The 23287-nt window shown below is 31.8% G+C and overlaps 11 protein-coding genes across 11 annotated transcripts, besides 5 other annotated features; 5 read left to right on the top strand and 6 right to left on the bottom strand.

Annotated features, from left to right (window-relative positions):
• Positions 1-168: 168 nt before the first annotated feature.
• On the bottom strand, positions 169-1287 carry TVAGG3_1012610 (protein of unknown function (DUF3447); the record flags this gene model as incomplete). Its single annotated transcript, XM_001579523.1, has 1 exon — positions 169-1287. One exon carries the CDS (start codon positions 1285-1287, stop codon positions 169-171), a length of 1119 nt encoding a protein of 372 aa, XP_001579573.1.
• A 373-nt stretch (positions 1288-1660) lies between these two features.
• TVAGG3_1012620 (RNI-like family) lies at positions 1661-4063 on the bottom strand (the record flags this gene model as incomplete). Its single annotated transcript, XM_001579524.1, has 1 exon — positions 1787-4054. The coding sequence occupies one exon, from the start codon at positions 4052-4054 to the stop codon at positions 1787-1789; it is 2268 nt and encodes a 755-aa protein (XP_001579574.1).
• Positions 4064-5831: 1768 nt separating this feature from the next.
• TVAGG3_1012630 (WD40 repeat-containing protein) lies at positions 5832-7566 on the bottom strand (the record flags this gene model as incomplete). The annotated part of the gene is made up of 1 exon (XM_001579525.1): positions 5990-7465. One exon carries the CDS (start codon positions 7463-7465, stop codon positions 5990-5992), a length of 1476 nt encoding a protein of 491 aa, XP_001579575.1.
• A 416-nt stretch (positions 7567-7982) lies between these two features.
• On the bottom strand, positions 7983-9443 carry TVAGG3_1012640 (GTPase activator protein; the record flags this gene model as incomplete). Its single annotated transcript, XM_001579526.1, has 1 exon — positions 8009-9439. The coding sequence occupies one exon, from the start codon at positions 9437-9439 to the stop codon at positions 8009-8011; it is 1431 nt and encodes a 476-aa protein (XP_001579576.1).
• Positions 9444-9579: 136 nt separating this feature from the next.
• On the top strand, positions 9580-10302 carry TVAGG3_1012650 (uncharacterized protein; the record flags this gene model as incomplete). Its single annotated transcript, XM_001579527.2, has 1 exon — positions 9580-10263. The coding sequence occupies one exon, from the start codon at positions 9580-9582 to the stop codon at positions 10261-10263; it is 684 nt and encodes a 227-aa protein (XP_001579577.1).
• A 111-nt stretch (positions 10303-10413) lies between these two features.
• On the top strand, positions 10414-10653 carry TVAGG3_1012660 (uncharacterized protein; the record flags this gene model as incomplete). Its single annotated transcript, XM_001579528.1, has 1 exon — positions 10414-10653. One exon carries the CDS (start codon positions 10414-10416, stop codon positions 10651-10653), a length of 240 nt encoding a protein of 79 aa, XP_001579578.1.
• A 413-nt stretch (positions 10654-11066) lies between these two features.
• Positions 11067-11775, top strand: TVAGG3_1012670 (translation initiation factor protein; the record flags this gene model as incomplete). The annotated part of the gene is made up of 1 exon (XM_001579529.1): positions 11079-11693. One exon carries the CDS (start codon positions 11079-11081, stop codon positions 11691-11693), a length of 615 nt encoding a protein of 204 aa, XP_001579579.1.
• Positions 11776-11902: 127 nt separating this feature from the next.
• Positions 11903-12824: a mobile genetic element.
• A 1350-nt stretch (positions 12825-14174) lies between these two features.
• On the top strand, positions 14175-15687 carry TVAGG3_1012690 (uncharacterized protein; the record flags this gene model as incomplete). The annotated part of the gene is made up of 1 exon (XM_001579530.1): positions 14195-15547. One exon carries the CDS (start codon positions 14195-14197, stop codon positions 15545-15547), a length of 1353 nt encoding a protein of 450 aa, XP_001579580.1.
• Positions 15688-15766: 79 nt separating this feature from the next.
• On the bottom strand, positions 15767-16444 carry TVAGG3_1012700 (Chain G 40s Ribosomal Protein S6; the record flags this gene model as incomplete). Its single annotated transcript, XM_001579531.2, has 1 exon — positions 15792-16442. The coding sequence occupies one exon, from the start codon at positions 16440-16442 to the stop codon at positions 15792-15794; it is 651 nt and encodes a 216-aa protein (XP_001579581.1).
• A 748-nt stretch (positions 16445-17192) lies between these two features.
• Positions 17193-17697: a mobile genetic element.
• A 3438-nt stretch (positions 17698-21135) lies between these two features.
• On the top strand, positions 21136-21894 carry TVAGG3_1012720 (uncharacterized protein; the record flags this gene model as incomplete). The annotated part of the gene is made up of 1 exon (XM_051254582.1): positions 21136-21894. One exon carries the CDS (start codon positions 21136-21138, stop codon positions 21892-21894), a length of 759 nt encoding a protein of 252 aa, XP_051080156.1.
• Positions 21895-21896: 2 nt separating this feature from the next.
• Positions 21897-21924: a terminal%2Cinverted (terminal inverted repeat of Mariner transposon ID:TVAGG3_1012730).
• Positions 21897-23200: a mobile genetic element.
• TVAGG3_1012740 (Mariner transposase) lies at positions 21977-23104 on the bottom strand (the record flags this gene model as incomplete). Its single annotated transcript, XM_051254583.1, has 1 exon — positions 21977-23104. One exon carries the CDS (start codon positions 23102-23104, stop codon positions 21977-21979), a length of 1128 nt encoding a protein of 375 aa, XP_051080157.1.
• Positions 23173-23200: a terminal%2Cinverted (terminal inverted repeat of Mariner transposon ID:TVAGG3_1012730).
• Positions 23201-23287: the final 87 nt, after the last annotated feature.

Below are 23287 nucleotides of genomic sequence, written 5' to 3' on the forward strand. Positions count from 1 at the left end.
TCTACCGTTTTTTCAGTATTCTCATGAACTGCAATAGAGATAAGAGCTGTGTCTCCAAAATGATTTTTCTCATCGATATTTACGCCAAGTGAGAGAAGAAATTCGACCGTTTCTATACTATTACTAAGTGCTGCACTTTGAAGAATGGTTCCTCCACCTACACATTTTTCATTGATATTTGCACCATGGTGAAAGAAGAAATTCGACCATTTCTTTGCTATTATTAAATGCTGCAAAATGAAGAACAGTATCTCCATTTTTATTTTTTTCATTGATATTTGCACCATGTGAAAGAAGAAATTCGACCATTTCTTTGCTATTGATGTTTACTGCTTTATGAAGGGCTGTATTTCCATGTCTATTTTTTGTATGGATATTTGCACCACATGATAGGATATATTCACAAAGGGGTGGAATATTAAATTTAATTGAATTCAAAAAGCATTCATTAATATTTTTAGTTTGATCGAAATAAACTAAAAATGATTCGAGATTATTATATAATCTGCACCATTTCAAATCGATCTTCAGATTGTATTCATTCATCAAGAATGTAACAAAACCAATGTTGTGTGAAATAATTGCATATTTCATGCATTCTTCATATGGTTTCTTGTATTTCAAACACTCACTCATGATCTCTGGATTTCCTCCTAAAAATGAAAACCGAAGACTGTCATCAGAAATCTTTGAATTAAATTTTGTTCTTAAGAACTTGAAACAATCAATTGCACCATGGTAACAACATATATCAAGTAATGTATATCTATATGGAGTATATGGATATAAATCGCTTTCAAGGAAAAGATGTTCATTAAAACCTTCTGCTCCAGTGAGGAAGATGAATTTTTCTATATCATTATTCATAATTACCTTGTAAATTGTATTTTTTGTATGAATATCGAGATAATATTTATTAATTTCATTAAAGTCACGTGATTTGTCTAATTTAATTCCATATTCTTTATAAAACATGTAATTTGAAATTGGCTCAACATTGCTGACATCTTCTACATGATAATCATCAGATATGCGTTTGGCAAGGGTTAAATATGCATTTACATAGCGATTGTTATAGGGAATGATTTTTAAAATGTCTCTAATAATACTTTGTGGAGGAAACTTCATTGAATCAATCAATTCTGTTTGGATATTTTTGTAAATTGTGTTTAAATCTTCTTCTTTTTCCGTCTTCACCTGATACAATGCATTATATAAATCGATGTAGGATTTATGGATACTTCGTAATTCAGTGAATTTATTTCGACGGCTGTATTGATCAGACATCAAAAAATTAGCAGTTTTCTTGCACTTTTTGAATTTCAATTTTGAATTGTAATTCAAATGTTGTGCAAGAAAATTGCATTTTCTTGCCTTCAATAATATAATTTTTAATTTTAAATTGAAAATTGTATATTGAATGCAAGAGAATTTCTGATCACAAGAATTTCAGATCACAAAGATTTTATTGATCAGGTTTTTTGGTCACTATCGGCTTTTTTCGGTCACTGTATAAGTATAAATAAAGATTCCTGATCTTTATACGTATTCCAGAGAGAATCTTCCTTTTGAAATTGTAGAACAATTTCAATTTACCAGATTTTAACAATTAGCTAAGTATAGAGTGAAAAAGAGTTAAATTCAAAAGAAATACTTTATTCCCAAAGAGTATTAATCATATAATATTAAAATAAAACAAACAATTTTCAATAAAAATAAAAAAATAACAAAGATAAGCACGCATTCAATATATTTTGAGTGTATTATAAAATAAACATTTCAAATTTCATTTCTTTATGTGTCTTCTGAGGTTCTTCAGATTGAATTTTTCTTCAAGCATTTTTCTTGTTGCATCAACGTCCAGAAGAGGAACGTGCTGCATCTTAGTCTCAAACTTAGGTGTATAACTCTCTTTTTCGTCAAGAGTAAATTCTTGAGAGCCTTCGTACGTCAACAAGAGCATTTCCTGGGAAGTTTGAGGTGTAAGAGAGGCAGATCCTTCCGAATTATCTTGCGATTCCTGTGAAGTTGTGTCTTTTTGTTCAGATTTAGATTTCTCATCGAAATCGTCATCAAAATTGATTGCATCGTCTGGTTTAAATTCGCTTGGCTTCTCATCAGGGAATTCCAACATATCTGAGTCGGATCCATGGATTTTCTTCAATTTCTCATCTGAATCATGGAAAGAAGCGATTACTTCTTCAATTCTATCATTGGAAATCCTCAAACTCTCATCAGGAGGGATGATATTTGGGTTTCCATCCTTCACACTCTTAGATAATTCAAATAATTCCGGATCATCTGATTTTTTGATATCGTAACCAACAAGTTTAAGTGGGGTTCCTCTTCCTACCACTATTTTCCAGAACTTATTGATAGTTTTGGTCGAATGTTCCTGCAAAGTGTTAATAGAAAGTTGTCCGATGTTGCAATTCTCAAGCAAAGCAAGGCCAAGCATCTGTATGTCTTCATGTGTAAATTGTGTATTCAAAAGTGACAAATAATTAATGGATCTGTTGTATCTGATACCTTTTATCAGTTCTGACTTAAGATTGAAGGGTCTTTCCTGTTCTTGGTATACCAGTGTCTGAAGATATTTCTGTCTGATCAAGTAATCTCTGAATAAAAGGACACTTGCGTCGTCATCATCAAAATTGTCGCCAAAAGTAAGTAAAGTGAGCCTGCAGCGGTTGAAGAACTCAATTATTTCAGGAGATATCATGTTTCCTTTCCAGAAAATGTGGCGAATTTGAGGTTCTTCAATATTTTTCAATTCAGAATTGAATTGGACCCATCCTTTCGTATCCATTTTGATTTTGTTTAGCCCAACCTTAAAATTTTTGGCCGAGTTTCTGTATTTGGCGATGATTTTAAGAAATGTGATTAAATTTCTCGAAGTCCAGTAAATATCGGACACGTCGATATCTATTATGCATGGTGGTAATGAAAGGGCTTCGTGGATAGGGAAATCAGCGTTATTTCCTTCTAATTTTATATTTGCAACTCCTTTATCGTTCCAAGTAGAAATATAATCGAGATAATTAGCGAGTGATATCTTGCAGTTCGAGAACTCTATCTTGTCAAGGTGCGGGAAGCATTGGTGTATCATTTTGTAGTTGATTCGAGGCATATATTTTATTTCAAGGGTATCTATGAATTCATAAGGTCGATTCTTGTATACAATATCGGTAAAAGCTGGAACATCCCCGTAATCTTTGAGAAAAGAGATCAAAGAAAGTGTCGTAATTTGTGGAAGTTTCATAAATTTAGTAATAAGGGAAAAGAACTCTGGAGTAGCTTCAGAATCTTGAAAAGTGAGACACGCGACGTTTGTTGTCTTTGTTTTCTCTAAAACATTGTAAACCTCTTCCATTGAAGCCGAAATCGGACCATTTAATACGATCTGGTTAATATACTGGTTTTGAGCCAGTAATTTGGCTAGTTTATCCCATTGCGGTGTTTCAAACCTTGGAAATTCCAATCTTTTGCATTCAAGGTTTTCCAAAGCTTCCATGAAGATATCGAGATCGCGTGACACTTCTTCTCGAATCTCTTCAAAAGTAAATTGCATTGCCTTTGTTTTATTAAGAAAAGATAAAACTTTTTTATCTGGCTTTTTCTCATTTAAGAAACAGAGGAACTTGTATCTGGAAAAGATGGAGTTCGGCTTTCGCTTAATTTTTTGCACAGGAATGAATTTTGGCAAAGAATCATCTGTTAAAATGTTGATAATTGATTGGCAAACGTTTTCAAAGATAGCGGAAGGAGAAGGAAGCGTGATCAGGTAGTTATCTTTATCGAACTCAAAATAAATCTGATCTTTTCTTAATTCTAGGACTTTAAGATTATTATATGTATAAGAGGCGTGCATAGATAGCTTACGCATGAACTTTGGCTTGAATAGAATCAATTGGTAGTTGGAAATTAGAACTAATTGCTCTTTTGATTTTTTAGGGTCATTATTTTCGATTACGGGTGTATAATTGAGATAGATCATCCTCAATATAGGATCATGCAGGCCGCCAATTTCAATTTTAGCTTGTTCATTGATCATAAAATTACAAAAATAATTTTTATTATTATTATTTTTTTTCCTTCTCTCAATTTCTTTGCTGAAACCTGATGATCAATTTAATAATCAATATTTAATGTGAATCCAACGTCATATGCTAATTAAACGATAAAGAAGAAAGGAAATAGAGGAACGTCCAACTTCGCAAATTTTTTTGACTAATAATTAAAGCTAAAAAATCAAAGCAAATAAATTAAGGGTTTCGTTTTGCGAAAAAAACGTACAATACGCAATTTCGCTAAAAAAACATTTAGCTAGCAATTTCGACATTTGACTTACTCAAGACGTCACTTTTTTAATTTTGCGGTATCATATTTTTGGAAAATCTTTATGAATATTATATAAAAAGTCTCTTTAATATCTATATTTCATATTTTTATCGATTTTTAAAGTTTTTGCGAAAAGTATTCAATTATTTTTGCTATTTGGTCGGGTAAATGTCAGATTTGCGACATTTTCTGATATGATATTCAGATTCTACGTTGATAATAATGCTTATAGAACCCTCTTGCTATTGTGTCAAAATTGCGAAACCGATAGCAAAAATATCTCGCAATATCAAAATTGAGATATTGAGTGAATTATGCATTATAGAGATTAAAAATCTGATTTGTGAAAACATCTCATCAGTTTCTAGCTAATTCAAAAATCTTTACTATCTTATTCGATTAAAATGAAAAGGGAATAGTTTCATTATGCTTTAAATGACAGCCTTATAATATAATCATAGTTTTCGCTCAATATGCAGCATTTTTTTTTCGAAATCTATGGTCAATATCCTAAATACTAATTGCTTTGCATTCATATCTCTTACATTTTCTATACCCACATCACTATTCATTGCTATTCCTATCTTTTTCATTTTTGTTTGTTTCTCATAATTTCTCAAAAAACATGATAACTTGATATTTGTAAATATCATACTTTATAACGTAAATAAGAACTTGACCTATTAAGAAAAGCAGTAATGAAAAGAAAATCTGAAATTCATAAAAATTACAAGTTTCTGATGACAATTAGCTTAATTAAACCAGGTACAAGATTATATAATTGTATTTTCTATCCAATTATCCATATAATATCTTATCCAGAAAAAATAACTTGATCAATACCAAATGATTTTTTAACTAGTAAATAAAGTATTTTCTTTACACACACATTGTATATCATAGTTTTTTTTTTTTTTGGTTTCGCAAAACATCCAAAAACAAATATGCTATAAAAGTGATAATTTTAGCAAAACGAAACCCTTAAATAAATAACTGATTCGACTACCACTCGTTTTTGAATAGCTATTCAAAAATTTAAATAGAAATTCAATAAACCTTTGAATAATCGATTGATTGAAATTCCTTTAAATTATATTTTTACTTTTTCTTCTATATCCTAGAAGTATTATTTTTACGCGCCTCTTCTAACAAAAGTGAGTTATAATTGAATGCAATCATTGACTTGATTATCCCTTATTTTTTGGACTTTTGAAAAACAACAAGATTGAAAATATCTCACTCGCTTCCCATGCATCCACTTGTACTCATGGTTTCATCACAAATAATAGGCCATATAGCTTTATTTTTAGAAGGAAATTCGAAATACGAAATCTGAATAATACTATATCAAATCAAACTTATAAACTTTATAAACATTAAGTTTAAAAATATAAAAGTCTATTAATTCTATTTTTTCAACAAAAATTTTTTATTATCTTTATAGATTATCTAATAAAGAGAGTAATAATGAACATTCCAAAAACAATGTTAAGCTAAATATTTAATATCAAATTTCTTATAAAATCACATATTGATATAAATATCTCTTCATATTCATATGATATAATGTATTAGATAAATTTAATAAAAAATACGATTGCTTTTTTAATGACATCAAACATAAATAAATAAACTTTATTTTTTTTTCTCAATAAGAACCATATAATTGCATCAAGAAAGAATCTCTTTCTGTATCAGACAAAGGAGTTGATAAATCTGATTTCACGCGAAGTACTGAAGCGCTACTATCTCCTTCTCCTATTGCGAGGATCACTCCGTTCTCTGTTTCTGCAGCATCTACAGAATAAGCTGCATTACTTACCTTGTGTGTGTAAATTGGTTTTCTCATGTCTTTCGACAAATCGTATACGAACAATCTCATTGTCTGTGTTGCAGCGACAAAGAGAACACTCGCGCGTTTAGGAGACCAGCAGACAGAGAGATCGCTGGTGGAGATATCGACACAGAATTCAATCAAAGGATCAGCAGAAAGAATATCGTAAATTGCAAGTTTTCCGTTGTCTTGGCCTGCAGCAAAAAGTGTCGGAATCAACTTCGAAAACGCAATGGATCTTACAGCGGCACTAGCGTTGTAGGAAGAAGGGGAAGTGGTGGATCCAAAGCGGGAACAGTTGAAGATAGAACAGCCACAGCCAACAAGAAAACTGTCAACGGAATTGGGAGCTACGGCCAATGAAAAAGTCGGGAAATAAGTGGCCGCTAAATTGACAGTTTCTGCTTTTGTGAGGGAAAATTCGTCATTTTCGGTACGAATATGCCAGAAAGAGGCGATAGCGCTGCCATCGAGAGCACAGACAACGTTTGTGCCACGTCTGCCGAAGACAGAAATTCCGGCTATTGAATCTTGGTGATTCTTAGAGGGAATGTCGTTTGTCGTAAAGACTGACTGGAGGACTGTTTCGCTCTGACCAGGCTTGGCCTTTTTAAGAAGGTCCCAGGCAAGTATTGAACCTGATTCTGTACCTGCAATGATAATTCTCGCATCGTCGTGAATACAGAAGCATGTAGGGGTAGATGGTGAGACTAACTGATAGTTTACGGTAGAAGAACGAGCATTCCATACGTATAATGTTCTGTTTCCAGGAGATTCTTCGACAAGAGCTACTGTTCTTGATTTTGTTGTTAAAACACTGAGAGGAACACCTTTTGTTGCAAATTTGCTAACGCGTGTAAGTGGTTGCTTGTCACTGGCTGTACTTGAAAACTCAGCTTGATCAAGTAATGCGCTTATTGTAGCTGCAGCAGCTTTTAAGAAGTGAATGGTTGATGGGTACTGCTGTTTGTTTGGCTCTGTATCTGGGAATTGTGCTGATGCAGTATTGAATGTGATTGGATCTGTTTGTGTTGATAAACCAAAGCGGCTTGGCTGGTGTTGTGTTCCTCTACTTTGTACACCAGTCTTGATATTGCTTGTTTCGAGCATAAATAATATCGAGGAAGGTGAGAGAGTAAGATGATTGATGTATTGTCTGCGGCTTTTAGCGTATTCGATGTATTCTTTGCTCTTTCTTATTTTGCCTTTCTTAGCTTTTGGCTGTGGCTCGGGTTTGACCTCTGGAGGAGGTGCATCTGAGCCAAAATCGTTGTCACTAACTTGTTCCATATAAAAAAATTTGTAAAAGTGTCACTTTTGGAATATTCGTTTTTAATTTATTGGAATTGATACAAAAACCATATTGTCTTCAGTTTGATCAAGTTCTGATATAACAACTAAAATATACTATTGAATGGACATCTAATTTCTTAATAAATCCTATAATTATAGATCATATTTATAATTGTTGCTAAATTTGATTTATACTCAAAATGCAAACACTGATGAACAACTAAAAGAAAGTATCTATTAAATCTTCCTTAAGAATTAGAGAAATACTCATCTATAAACATATTCTATTAATATTATTACTTTATTTTCTTTCTATGCTTTCTGTTTATTCGGATTCTTTAATTTCTCTATTTGAATACCCAAATACATGAATTTGAAACATGTTTTGCATCTAAATTTCGGAATCATTTAGAAAAAAATTCAATATGCGGTCATATTATGAGTAAAAAATGCAAAAGTGAGAAAGACTATTATATTTAATATTACAAATATATATACAAAACTCATATAAAAATATATCATAAAAATTAATTAGAAAAATCACTCAGAATGATGATGTTTTCTTCTCTTTCGTTCTCCAACAACGACCTTCTCTCTGCTTTTGACCAGTTTCTGGAGTCTGGCTGGTAATTGTGTTCCAGGGCCTTTTTGAAGCGAAGCAGGCTTAAAAGGTGACGGAATCTTGGCTGGTTTTGCTGGTTTCTCCTCTTCTTGGAAGAAATTGTCGATGTCGACTTTATTTGTTTTTTGATTTTTAGTTTCTGCTTCGTATTCTTCGAAAAACTCATCAATTTGATTGTCCTGCTCTTTAGTTGGCTCTGGTTCTTGTTTTTGCACGATTTTTTCTTCTACTTTTTCTGGATTTTTTTCGGATTTCTTTTTATGATGTTTCTTTTTCTTCTTTTCGTTGATATCCACGATTATTACGCCTGGCCTTGGTAGTTTCTTTGGTATTTTCTCAATAACAGGTACTGGTTTGGCCGGATTTGGTATTTTTTTGATTGGATTTGGAATAATTTTTGGTTTTTGGACTTCTATGTCAAAGAAATCGTCATCAACATCAAGGGCAACTTCTTCATGGCGTGGTTCTTCATGTTTTTCTTCTTTGTTTTCTTTCTTTGGTAAATCAACAAATTTCGGAGGATGATCTTCAAAGAAATCATCATCTACATCAAAAACATCTGGTGTATTATTGTTTTCTTGTATTTCGTTTGGTTTTATATTGATATCTTCTTCAATAATAATATTTTTCAACAAATTTAATTCGTGTTTAACATCTGGCTCTAATATTTGATCGACAATGTAATCGATAACATTTTTGGCGATGATACTTTCAACAGGAGGCTCTAAAATACCTTTAATTGAATCTGAACTTGATTCATCTTTGTTTGTAGTAAAAATAATTTGCGAACCCGATCGTGTTGGTAAATTTGGAGAGTTATTTGGCTTTTCTTCTGCTTCATTTATTGGTTCAAACGATGGCTGATTTTGAATAACGGGATTGCTTGGAGAATGAGCACGTTTGTGGGATGACTTGCGTTTGTTTTGCTTTGGCAATGATTTTTTAGGTTGTATTGAGAGATGAGGAGGAATTCCTGGTTTTGTCCAAAGTTTCTGATCATATTTACGCTTTATAAAGAGGGCAAGTTCCATTTTGTTTGTTGGAACTGGTCGAACAAAGTCTTTTGGTAAGTTTGCTTCCCAATATTCGTTTGCTATCTTATTTCCTACGTTTGCCATTACATATGCTTGTTCTAAAGACCAGTTATCCAACGAGCAGCTCCTAACCTTTGATATGTGAGTGCCTAGTGATCTGTGAACTCCACTGCAGTGAATACAAATGAAAATTCCGAGATTTGTCGATGCCCACTTCGACGGATTGACATGACAATCGGCACACAGATTGTTCTCTGGGAGATCAAGAAGCATTGAGATAATCTTTTGCGCTTCGGCGCTCTCAGATGCATTCATGAATCTCGGTAGAAATTTGTCAGAAAATTTTATTTTGATAACAGCAGTTAACTCAATTTATCAAAATCAAAGTATTTTTTGTACTCTCTACGTATATCATTTTTCATAGCAAAATCTTAGAAAGACATTTTTTTTTCAAAATGGGTGAAGCTTGGAAAGTTCTCAAGCTTCCTTATCGAGATTCCAATGTGCAACACTCTGTTTTTTACAAAAAGCACAGTGCACTTGAACTCGAAGCATACAACTTCCCACTAACAGATACAAACGATAAAATTCAAAATATTCTCGAAGAAGCTTTCGCTCTTTTTGGAAAAATAGATACAATTACAATAGAGGGTAATCAGGCAATCATTAAATACCAAAATGAGAAATCATTAGATAGAGCTTTGTTAGAAAAATTTAAGCATAATGATGCTCAGCCACCAGAAGCCGGAATTGGCGAATTCGGTGTTGAGTACTTTAAACAGAAGTATATGAAGTCACGCCCAGACGTTGCTGATTTAGAAAAAAGCGCTTATGAACAAATTCAAGCTATTGATAAAAGAGATGCCGAAGCACGCGCTAATGCAGGTACCAAGAAGATTGCACGTCATACAGAAGCTGAAACACAAGCAATTATTCGTAAATATCAAGAAACTGCAGCTAAAATGCAAACATCAGATTTTTATGCATTTCAGCAGAAAAACAAGCCAAATTTGTATACATCACTTCTTGGTGAAGAAGTTAAACAACCAAGGCATCTTAAGAAGCAGCCAAAGAAGAAATTTGAAAAAGTTGTTAAGCCAAAGCCAGAACCAAAGCAGCTAACAAAAGCCATACAATAAATTATAGAGTTTTATTTGATTAAATTGATATCTATTTTATATAATTAATTTTTCAAAGCAAATTAAAGGTTTTATTGATGAGAATTAGATTAACTTGTTGCAGTATAATGAGGTTGAATGTTATGGCACTCGATGTCTTCATTTTTTAATATGGGTCAAGGTGGATCTATCGATGTCACACAGTCTTTGCCAGAATTTAAAGAATATATTACAAATAAGGCTTTCGAATCAATGCCACTCAATGTAAACTATCGCCATTTAACAATGACCGAAAAACAATACATCGACAAAACAATTTTGCGTTTTATGCAAACAGAAAGAAGAATTGAAACCAAAATTCTTGAATGCGGCATGACAGAACCAGATATACTTGATGCTTTCTATTGGTAATCAAAATTTAATTTATTTTATTCAATATCTGCTAATTAGAATTATTAATAAGCTTGTCATTAGATTATATACTTGTTTTATATATACTGTAAAATATTTCTTTTAAATATACTTCATAAGAATTGTCTTATTTACCAATTAACATTATTCTATACTTAAAACCAATGGATCTATTGGTACTTTATATTTGTTCCATGACCGAGTTTATGTCTATGAGCATCCCATTCCAATACATTCCGTATTTCAAATATAAAAATTAGAAATCTTTGAATTTTATAGAAATAGTTAGCGAAAAATGTCTTCTTGTATTCATTTTGATTTTGTTTATCTGAATTAAAGTGCGAAATTAGCATTTTTAGGACAGCTTGGTCAACCGTTTTTATCGTCATCAAATTTTTTTTTGTGGAGTCCTTTTTTTATTGTTGATGGAGCTTCAATTGAATAGTCCTTGGACATTTTATTACTTCCAAAAACCTACAGCCGAGCAAGGTGATATCCCTTATGAGCAATGTCTTCATAAAATCGGAAAATTCGAAACAGCAGAACAATTTTGGCAAATATATTCACACATGCAAAGACCGCATAATCTTCCAAATACAATTACTCTCAATCTCTTTAGAAATGACACGCGTCCAATGTGGGAAGATGAAGCTAATCGCAAAGGTGGTTCATTTTTAGTAAGACTTCAGAAAAATCAAGTTAAATCATCTTGGGAGCGTTTAGTTCTTAATCTTATTGGTGAGCAGTTCCCCGAAGATGTCGTAGGAATTGCTGTTTCAACAAGAGCCAGAGCAGATTTATTTTATTTCTGGCATCAGCATGCTGCAGACGCAAATATACGTCTTGACATTGCACAGACTATCACAAAACTATTAGAATTACCAATTAAATTTAAGATAGATTATAACCCCTTCGATCCGGATTCAGTTGGCCTTGATCCGAAAATGTACATTCAATATATTGTTGATGCTAATGGACCTATAGAGAAGTTCTCTCCTAAATTTACAAAGCCTGAACACACGGCCCCAGCTTCCAACTAATGAATACAGATATTTCTTTTATAAATTGATATACTTTATAATACAAAAGTTCTCTCTATACTCATTTTTTTATTATTTCCTAGAAAATTTAATTCATTAAATAATTTGAATGATTTGATTAAGAATTTTATTACACAATCGCTGATATAGATGTAATATGATGATTTACTTATAGAATTTTTTTAAACAAACATTTTATATATCGAATCAAAGGTAACTAAACTCCTTTCGCCGATCCGATTTGCTCCATATTTAAAATATAGCTTGCATATGTAGAAGAAAAGCTAATTTTGAAGTACGCCCGAAATCCACCAACAGGATTTCGAGCTACTAAAAAGGTACTTTTAAATGTGATTTTTTTTATAAAAAATTAAATTTATTTTAAGATCAGACTAAAAACTAATTTTATGGAAAATCTATATCGACAAATTTATTACTTATTGGGTATATAGATTTTTTGATTATGGCGATTATGTCTGATATGCTTCCAATAAGCCAAAACACATTTCATACTGATTTCTATAAAAGGTATCTTTATTATAGAAGTGTAAGCTATATCTGTTTGTTTTTTTATTATAACAAATTCAAAATTCTCTTATAAGGACTAGATGAAATCTGTATTATTAAATCATTAGCTAAATGAAGGTTCAAATAGAAAGTAAATATCAATTTATATGATACTGAAACCAAATAGTTCTTTTAATAAAAGATAACACGCTGAAAATTATTGAGTATTTGCAAATCTCAAAAATCTATTGGTGAATTTGGCTCAACTTTTAAAATTCTAACATCCATATCAAATCATAAAAGCAGACAAAAATTAAAGCCAAACCTATCGGCCAATTTTTTTTGATATTTTGATTTTTGAGGTATACTTTTAAAAGTGGATTTAAAGCACTTATGAAAAAACATTAACTTCTGTCGTTATGATCATTGATTTAAACAATAATGATTTTAATCTTTGATTATCAAAACACTAAAGTCATCTTTTTAACATTTGCTTGGTAGCATTAACTCAAGTCTAAAGTACTATTTTATGTGGCACTCTTAGAATTTTTGTATTCATTGTACACGCTGAAATAGTACCATTAAAGTTATGGCGGACTTTCAAAAAATAGTTTGGTCACCTTTATCGAATCACTTGGGATAGCAATTGAATAAAAAAGATGGTATCCTATGGAATGTAGTACAAACAGTTTTTTTAAAATTTCATAAAGAACCAAACAAAAAACAATATGATTAGAATGAAAACGCTAACTTCAACATATAAGCTCCAATTGTATTCATAATTATTAGAATTTCTTTTCTGTCCTTCAAGATGAGACAGTTCTTTAATAGAGGGAGACATTTGACCTGGATTTGAAGGAAAAGCATCCTTATAACTTCTATTTTGCTTCCTTAGTTTTCTATCCCACATTCTATCATATTCATAGTTTTGATTTGCGCAAATTGGTGTTGGTTGAATTTCAGCTGGAAAGAAAAATGGTTTTGGCGTTTGGATTGAAGGGCTTTTATCTTTAGATTCATATGGAATGGATGATGGTGGAATCTGAGTAGAATATTGGTTTACTGGAGTTGCTTGAATTGCGGTAATTAATTGTTCTCTAGTTGGGTTAGGGGAAATTGGTATCTTATTTCTATTGCAATATGCAAGAAGTTCTCCATTTGTATATTTGTCGATAGAATCTAGATCAATTTTCTTGAATCTTCGAAACATTAATGAAATTTTAAACGTTCACTTTTCTCCCATAATAAACTTTCTCAATAAGCAAGCTTTAGTAAATGAATAAAATCAACGTGTAATTGAGTACATCATCCTCATAAACTTAATTGGGATTCAATAAACTTCTTTGATGTTGTATGATGAAGGATATCCTTCCAAATCTCTAAAAAATAATTATTATTTAATATCTATACATAGGATATTTATTTCGAATGGCAAATTTATATTATACGTGATATTGGCTTTATATTACTTAAGAAACGATATTGATAACATACCTGACCTAACGTTAACATATCGTATGCAGGCGTACGATCTGTAAAGGTCACATATCGATCACCTATATAGTAGCCAATTGACAAAGAAGAATTATTTCTTGAGAAATTATCTTTCTCTTATAAGTTATGTTTAATTGATGCTTATTCATCATATATAGGATCTCTTTTGAAACGGGATACTCTGGATTAATAGACTTTTGCATGAGATGAAAAAGAGTTTCGTAAAAAAAAAATAAAAAATAAAAGGAAATCATCATTTGGTATATTTTGATCTAATTTTCCAATTCTGATAAGGAGTTCTTTTACATCTTCACAAATTTGTGATTCAAAAAATTTCCTTTATCAAAAAGGTGACGATTTGAAAATACCTTCATCGTAGCATTTAATACTCATATGTTGAACATTAAAATTTATCAAATTAAATTCTGAATCTTAAATTTTGCCGACAAACGGTTATTCATAATTACAAATTCATAAGTTTACATTTGTAAATTTTTTGAATGTTTCTTCTCGTTTTTTCAGGTATTGCAGCACAGCAAGCTCCATCAGATGATTTAATGAAAATGATCAAGCAAGAGCTTCAACTTCTCAAAGGAGACATCAAACAACTCCAAAAATCAGTTTATTCAGAGTTCGATATCGAAGAAAAGGTCGAAGCACCTTCAAACGATTTCTTATTGTATGACACTGGATTTTTAATTAGAATGCCCGTAGAAGATCACCCAATTCAGAAACCACCAATTAAATTATATGAACAGTCTGATTCAACAACAGAAAGCAGTTCCGAATCTCCAAATTCACTTGTTGATGATGTTTTCGTACCTCAGCAGGTTAATTATAGGAGCTCCGACGATAAGATTTCTGTTGTTCTTAACAAAAACAGTGTTTTTAAATCCTTCTCCACTTCACCAAAGGTCTTAAAACAACCAAATTCAGAAGAAAACTGGATGGCGATGGATGATAAGATTGATGTTACACTCAACAGAGATCTTCCATTACGTAGACCTTCTCCACATCGTCCTGTAATCGAACCCGTAAATGTCAAGAAAACCAGATGCAATCCCCAAGTCGAATACTGTTCAGTAAGGAGAGATCCTGGGACTCAAATTTATCTCAATGCACTTACCGATCCTAAACACATAACAAGACAATCTTTCTCATCTTTTAGAAACGATGCTGATGCAGATAGAGATAAGGCTCCAGTTACGGACAACACACTTTCAGGATCAAAGAGTTTCTCTACTCAGAAGTCTCCACCCTTACGTCAACTGAATTCTCAGAGACTTACTATAGGCAAAATAGGTACCAGGTATCAAGATTCATATTCTGAATCAGAATCACCTCCTTTAAACTCTCCACAGTTTCCTACGGATGATAAAATTCCGTATGTACTCAACAGGAGACCGGAAAGGCCAGACGTCCCAGTTCCAAAGCGTCCATACAGTCCATATGCAAAGAAAAGAACTTCTCCACTGATTGGCGAAAGGAATGCAAGACCAGCTGCACCAATATTGGCAGTCCCACCTCCAATTTTTAAACCATCTCCAGTTAGACCTGGACCAATAGAAGATGTCACCCTCGAATCAATTAAATATATGGAAAACACAGCACCCACACCCATCGTCATCCAACAACAACCAAAAGTAGCTTCGTTTGGCTCTAAATCAAAAAAGACAGATTTAGATCTAAATATGGTCAACGATCTCAATATGGTCAATGATCTCAATATGGTCAATGACCTCAATATGGTCAATGATCTCAATATGGTCAATGATCTTAACCAAGCCAACGATCTCAATATGGTTAATGATCTTAACCAAGCCAACGATCTAAATATGGTTAATCGCTGGTGAAATTACTTGGATAATAAGCAGCTGATTAATTATGATGATGTCGCTTACTATTTCAAAAAAAATATTCTTTTTTATTTTCGGAATAAGAACAAAAAAATCATTTTTCATCTTGATATAATTAAAATAATATTATTACTATTTCACAAAATAAATCAAAACAATATGATATCAAATTTTTCTAAAGTTCATTTTTCTTAAAGAAAAATTAGAATAACATGATTGGAATTAGTAATAGAAGTATATTTTACTGCTTCTGCTGCTGCTTGAGGAGAGCCTGGTATTGCTCAGCCTTCTTCTTTGTGGCCTCACGCTTCTCCTTACGCTCCTTGAGCATACGGTTCTTGCGGGCAACACGGCGAGCTGTGATAAGGCGCTGGACCTTTGGAGATGTGAATTTACCTGGTTTGACTTCGCGCTTAAGAACAAGCTTGGAAGCATCGAACTTGGAATCTGTAATGCCGAACATGGCGCGGAGTGTAGAAGCACGCTTTGGACCGAAGCGGCGTGGAACGACTGTTGTTGTAAGACCGTCGATTTCCTTTTCTCCCTTCTGGAGAACAACGCAGTGGAGAGCAGAGATTTCGTCGGAAATGATGCAGCCACGGACTGTCTTGCGCTTGCGCTCACCATCCTTACGTGGGCGGTAGCAGGATGCGCCTGTCTTGAGGAGAAGGCGGATACGGCGTGGTGTGATAACACCCTGCTTCATTGGGAAGCCTTGCTTATCGAAGCCACCACCGATACGGAAGAGATAACCCTTGAATTGGCCACCGAGCTTTTCGCCTTCGATATCTTGGCCAACACGCTTTTCGTAGAGAGCATTGAGAGCTGCTGGATCATCAATATCAACGACAACTTGTGTGCCGTTCTCTGGATAAGCGAGAGTAATTCTCATCAGAAAAAAAGGACTCAAAACCTGAACAGACTAATTCAAAATTTCTGCATCCATAAAAGTTATCTCAAAAATAGGAAAATACAGATGTTAATGCCAAATCAAATTAGAATTTTTATAAATTAAGCAATGAATGATTTCCAAAATTTTTTCATTTTTGAAAAAATAAAGACAAATTTAACAAATTTTACATTAAAAATATGAAAAACAAAAAAATTTGGAAAAAATAAATCACAAAACATGAATTTAATTAAATATACAGTATGTCTAAAACAGATTTGTCCACTCAGAATATTGATTTTCCAAAAATAAAACAATAAAATCTAATAGATCAATCCAAAATTAGTATATTTTAATGACACATATGCATCTAATCTAAAATGTGCAAAGCGAATATCAGATCACATCCATTTCTTCTGAAATACGATCTGACTAAAATTTCATTTTAAAATCCTGTTTCTTAAATGTAATATACACGATATGTGTTTGATTGTTTCTCTGAAATTATAAATGAGTAGTAGGGTATGACGGGTTTTGTGACTTTTTTTGTTACATCTATATATAGACGATGCATTAAAATATATTTATTTATAAATCATTAAAAAAATTAACATTAATTTTAAAATAATTTTTTTTATCTTTTATAAAAGAAGCTATATATAGATGATGTCAGATATTCCGCGATTAATTAAACATTGTTTAAATCCTGAATGGAATCAATGAAGTCATAATCAAAGACCTCATAAACGAGTAAAAGAAATTAAAAATTCATGTCTTACGAAAAATTAAAACTTAGTTATGTTTATTATTTTATTTTTTTATTTTGTATGAAATGAGCGTCAAAACTAACAACATTAAAAAATTAGGATTCACAAACGAGGAAATAAAGGATATATTAGAGGAGGTGGGATATGAAGTTGATAAATATTATTTAAGAAATTGTAAAAAATTCGCGGAGTTATTAAATGATTTAGATTATGATGGAAAAATGAATAAAGATGATGTTATAAATTTCTTATATCCCACATCTGAAGAAGAAAAACCTAAAGAACCTGATGTTTTCCCTGAATATTATGAAGAACGGATTAAAGATGATGAATACAATGAAATTGAAAGACTGAAAAAATAAGAGATGAAATAGATGAAAAAATTAAGGAATTAAGAGAAGTTGAAAAATATAATGAAAATGAAGTAGAGGGTTTAATGAATATCCCAGCTTCAGAATCAGAAGTTCAGAAATCTCATGAAGAAAGATATAAAAATTATGTCTCAGAATCAACACAAAATTTATTAGATGGCGAAATAGACGAAACACTTTCAGAAGAAGGTACTAAATTTATTCGTAAACATAAGTTACAATTTATTGATAATGAAGAATACCCCTGTATCCTACTTTCACCACCTTTAGATTCCGAAAAATTCAAAAAAGCTCTTAAAAACGTGACATATGCAACTAATACGATTAAGAAAGAAGATCATGATATTTACACAAATTATTATTTAAATAAATGCACAGGTGTTGATAAAGTTTTTGATTTATTAGATAAAATATCAAAAGAAATCATTGGAACCTATAAAATTTTGTGTGATTGTGGTTTCATTATTGAAGATACCAATAATGTTTCATATGAAAGAACAGCACCGAAGGAAGATGAAGTGGAAAGGTCTATACCATTCGTTATTAAGAACATAAAAGATATGAAAACATATAAGCATTATATTTATTCATTTATTTCAGAAAAAATGGAAGCAACCCATAAAACATCTTCTCATCATTTTATAGCTATTCATACATTCCTTTTCAAAGTTGTGAAATTAAATAAGACAGGAATTAGATTTAATGTATCAGGGTACGCATTCTTGAGTAAATTAAAATGTATTCGTCACGTCGCAGATGATAAAAATTTATGTGTTCTTAATTCATTTTATGGGCTTTAAAAAATAAACTTTATTTTTATTTATTTTTTAATTTTTTATTCTTACATAAATGAACAAAAACGGAACAGCTAAAATGAATGATAATCAAATTAGAGCAGAAGGTAGAAGGTTATTTAAACGCTTCTATAACATTCCTGATGGTGTTAATCCTAAAACTCGTAGAAGCTATTTAAATGAAGCAATAGATGCATATGAAGGGTTTGACATTTCATCAGAAAGTGAGAGATTAGCGAGAATGTTAAATGTTAATATTGATTTCTATTATTGTGATCCTCAACCAGAAGACGTGGACATAAATAAGGTAGACTTTCCATTAGTGGAATCAATAATGATAGATCCAGAATTTGAAACAGTAAATATTTTATTAACACAGAGTCCATGTGGAAAACTTCACGCTGACAGAATAACAGACGTTGAAGCACTCACTGGCTATAAAGTTTGTCCATATTGTAAAGAAGAAGTTTATTCTATCCGTGATGATCCAGAAAGGAAAAACCAAAGAAGATTTTTAAAGCATTGTGAGAAATGTAAAGAAAATAATGGGAGATTAATTCAAGACGTTCAATTGCATAAGACCCAGCAACCATATGCACCACATATTACGAAACAGAAGATATATCAGTGGTTATTAGCTCACAATTTGCAGAAATATTATAAACCGACAAGATATTATATTACTTTTGACTTTGAAACATTAGAGACTAAAGAAGAATTACAACTTTCTGAGTGTGCAACTTTGAATGCTTACTTAAAACCATTCATGGTATCATCAACGGTTAAATTAAACGATAAAACATATACGAGGAATTTTTGCTTAACTTCGAGTGATTCTTTTATTTCTGATTGGATTGAGTTTTTATTTTCAACCTGTTCATTAGTTGTTGAATCAAATATGAGTCAATACAATGAATTATTGAAGTCGCAAACGGCGGGGACTTTGTCTCATACATTAAATGAAAAACAGAAGGAAGCATTTAAAGAACTTCTAGATGAGGAATTCAATAAAGTGAATATCATAGGTTTTAATTCGGGAAAGTTTGATTTAAATTTAATTCTTCGTGATTTAAACACTGCAAAATGGAAAATAAAATCAATGCTGGGTTCATCTTCACAATTTAAGCAAATCATTGTAAAGAAAACAAACGTTCCATATGAATTGAGATTTATTGACATCAGAAATTATATAGCGGGTGGGACATTAGACCAATTCACTCAAGATTTCGGAAACAATAAATCACGTGTTAAATCCTTTTTCCCTTATCAATTCATCACATGGGAAAATTACGAAGAAGAATTATATAAAGTGGAACCATTCACGAAAGATTCATTTTATTCAGCATTAACTCAAGAAACTATATCAGATAGTGATTATCAAATATATCTCAATGATGCTAAAAATTTTAAGAATATATTAGAATATTTTATTCATTATTGCAATAAAGATGGTGAAATTATGATTGACCCAATCGATAAAATTATTGAAGAAACATTTGTTTATAAAATTGACATGCTTCATAATCTTTCTTTATCATCGAATGCTTCAATGATTCGTTACGCTTTAGCATATAAAGACTTTAATCCTAATGAAAAATATCCTGAGGAAGAGATAGAATCAAGTTTTGAATTAACGAAAAAGTATTGGAAATATAAAATTGAATCATATAAGAAACAAGATGAAAAAGCAGAAAGAGATACTAAAAATAATGTTTCAATGGATGATTTTCAATACTATCACGATTTAATCCTTTCATCTAAATGCAAAATGTGTGGTAAAGCGTTTACATATGCAAATAAACCAACATTGGATAGAATCGATAATGAAAAACCACATACCAAAGAAAATTGTCAGTTAATGTGTTGTTATTGCAATGTCGTAAAATCAAATAAAGATGAAGATGTTCAACGTTTAAGAATCAATTTAAGAAATTATGCATTAAAAAATAATTTACCAATGACTTTAGATTCAGTTGAAGCTTATCACATTCTCCGTAATGGAATTACTGGTGGTTTATCAAATGTTCAACATAGAGTAAATCTTAAAGGAATCACGCACATTAATAAACTTTCATATAGTCCAGAAACTAAAACTGTATCAAATGAGGACACTTCCAACATCATGACTCATTTCGTTGGTGTTGACTTTAATTCATTATATCCTTCATCATTTTCATCTAATCCTCATGATTTCATTCAATATACTGACCATAAAATGTATATGCCGGGAAGATTGAATAGTGTTATCATTTGTGATACAGCAACAAAGAAAGCAAAAGCACTGGGAATAATTAAGAAGAAAAATACTTTATTCGTGGCTGAAGTAAAGGGTCACATTGATGAAAAATACATTAATGATTACATAAACTTTTTACCGATAATAAGAAACTTAGATATTATCACAGATGAAAAAACAATAGGCAGTTTTATGTATAATTACATGAAATCAAACAATCTACCAGTTGACCAGAAACAGAGGAAATTAACTCAGTTAGCATCAACATACAACCAATATCAACCATTTTCTTCTTATTATCTTTGGTATCTAATAGACAGATTTCATTTTATCATTGATGACATTCAATCAATTTTAACATTTACTAAAAACACTTGTTTTAATGAATTTGCGAACGAATTTATGAACGAAAGACAAAAGGCTGAATTAGAAGGAAATAAAGGAAAAAGTTTATTTTGCAAGATTTCACTTAATGGATCATATGGTTACGATGCAATGAATACACAAAATTACACAAAGACTAAAATAATGAATGCACAGAAGTCACGCGTTGCATGTATGTCAAATAAGTTTAAAAACATAAGAGAAATAGGTGAGGATACATATCAAGTGATGCTTAAAGATAGATTTTATAGATGTGATACATGTTTACAAGAGGCATTCTTCACTTTAGATAATGCTAAATACTGGTATTTGGTTTTCATTTATGATTTTATGTATAAATGCTTGAATGTTAATCGTTTTCATTTCATTGAAGGTGATACTGATTCATCTTATTGGGCAATCGCTGGCGACCCAAATCTTCCTAACACTCAAGCATTTCAAGCAATTGTTACTGATAAACAATTTTATGATAAAAACATTTTCAAATTCACACCATTTGATTTCTTCTGTTTTGATGAGAAATTTAAACCTAAATTAAAGAATAAAGCTGAAGAAAAAGCACATGAGAAGAAGTTATTGGGTTTAGCAATTGAGAAACAAGGTGATAACATGGTTGCTTTATGCCCTAAGTGTTATACATCATTCAACGGTTCAATTGATGGAAGTGATTTTAAAAAGATTGCACAAAAAATGAAAGGTGTTAGTTTACGACAAAATAAACAATTAACACCTAAAAATTATTTGGATATAATAAATGATAAAGTGATATTTGATGGTCAGAATATTAATTTACAACTTAAAAACGGGTCAATGACTCGCTTAACAATCGGTAAGACTGCATTAACAGGAGCACACACTAAGGCTGTATGTTGTGAAAATGGATGTTGTATGCCATTTATTTAATATAGGGTGTCCAAAGGTGTGTTTAGCACAAACCTGAATACTGCGAATAGAAATAAACAAGTTACATATATATAAAGTTTATTTAAATATAATCACCATTGGATTCAATCACGCGTTCGCAGCGATCGATCCAGGCTTGAAAGACACGCTTTAAATCATCATGAGAAAATTGCTCAAATTGCTCTCTTACAAAATTTTCAAGATCATCTGGACTCGCGAATTCGCGTCCTTCAGCTCTCTTTTTTAGCGTGCCGAATAAATAAAAGTCAGAGGGTGCAATATCAGGTGAATAAATTGGGTTTGGAACAACTTTGACATTGTTTTCCACCAAGTAATTCATTACCTTATGACTTTTGTGAACTCTTGAATTATCAAAATGAATTGCAAACTTTTGTTTTTGTTGTTTGGATTTCTCAAACTCATCAGAATTGATAATTTGAGTAAGAACATTGTCAATTAGATACTGAGCATTCATCGTATTAGGTTTTTGAAGAATATCAATTGCGATGATGCCATTCACGCCCCAAAAAACCGACAACATCATCATTGGTGTGTCAATTTTTTTCTTCGGGAATGTTTGCGGATTTTCATCCTTCGGGATCCACATGATTTTGGCTTCTGTTGCATATTGAAACCAAGACTCGTCCCCTGTTACTAAAAAGCGAAACTTCTTGGATTGATACGCACCCAATATAGAGAGGAGCTCTTTCGAAGATTGGACTCTAGATTTTTTTTGAACTGAATTAAGGTTGTGCGGAACCCAACGTGTATACGCTAGTTTGTAGTTCAAATAATTGTGCAGATAATAACTGACTGTTGTACTTGGTATCTTTGTCATCTCCTCTATCCTTCTGAGTGATGCTCTTGGGTCTTCATCTAGCGCTTGAAGAATTGCTTTGATTTTTCTTTGATCCGGCGATTTTTTGTCAATTTTTATGATGGGCGCCTTTTTGTTCATGAGGTGATACATCCTAACATGATACGTTACAGTGGAATAGCTAGGAGCATCCATACCGAAGCATTTTACCAATGTCTCGTAGATTTTTTTACAGTCTTTGCATTTTTTTGCAAGAGCGAGGATGTTTTCTTTATGATTCATTAAAAAAATGAAAAAAATCCCGCCAAAATTTCCCGCGAAACCGCCTCTTGTCTCAAAATTCATTTTATATCCCGGCATGGCGCCAAAATACAACATACTCATCATATACATATATTCATATTTTTTATTATATATTTATAATCAGCATATATCTCCTTTAATAGTCTCATATAGAGCGCTGTGCTAAACGCACCTTTGGACACCCTATACAATTTAAAATTTTATTTTTAATAAAATGCCACAGAAGAGACAAAAGGAACCGTTAATAATGGTTTTGATACTATGATTCAAAGA

The sequence above is a fragment of the Trichomonas vaginalis genome, chromosome I (genome assembly GCF_026262505.1).
Source record: "Trichomonas vaginalis G3 chromosome I, whole genome shotgun sequence".
NCBI lineage: Eukaryota > Parabasalia > Trichomonadida > Trichomonadidae > Trichomonas > Trichomonas vaginalis.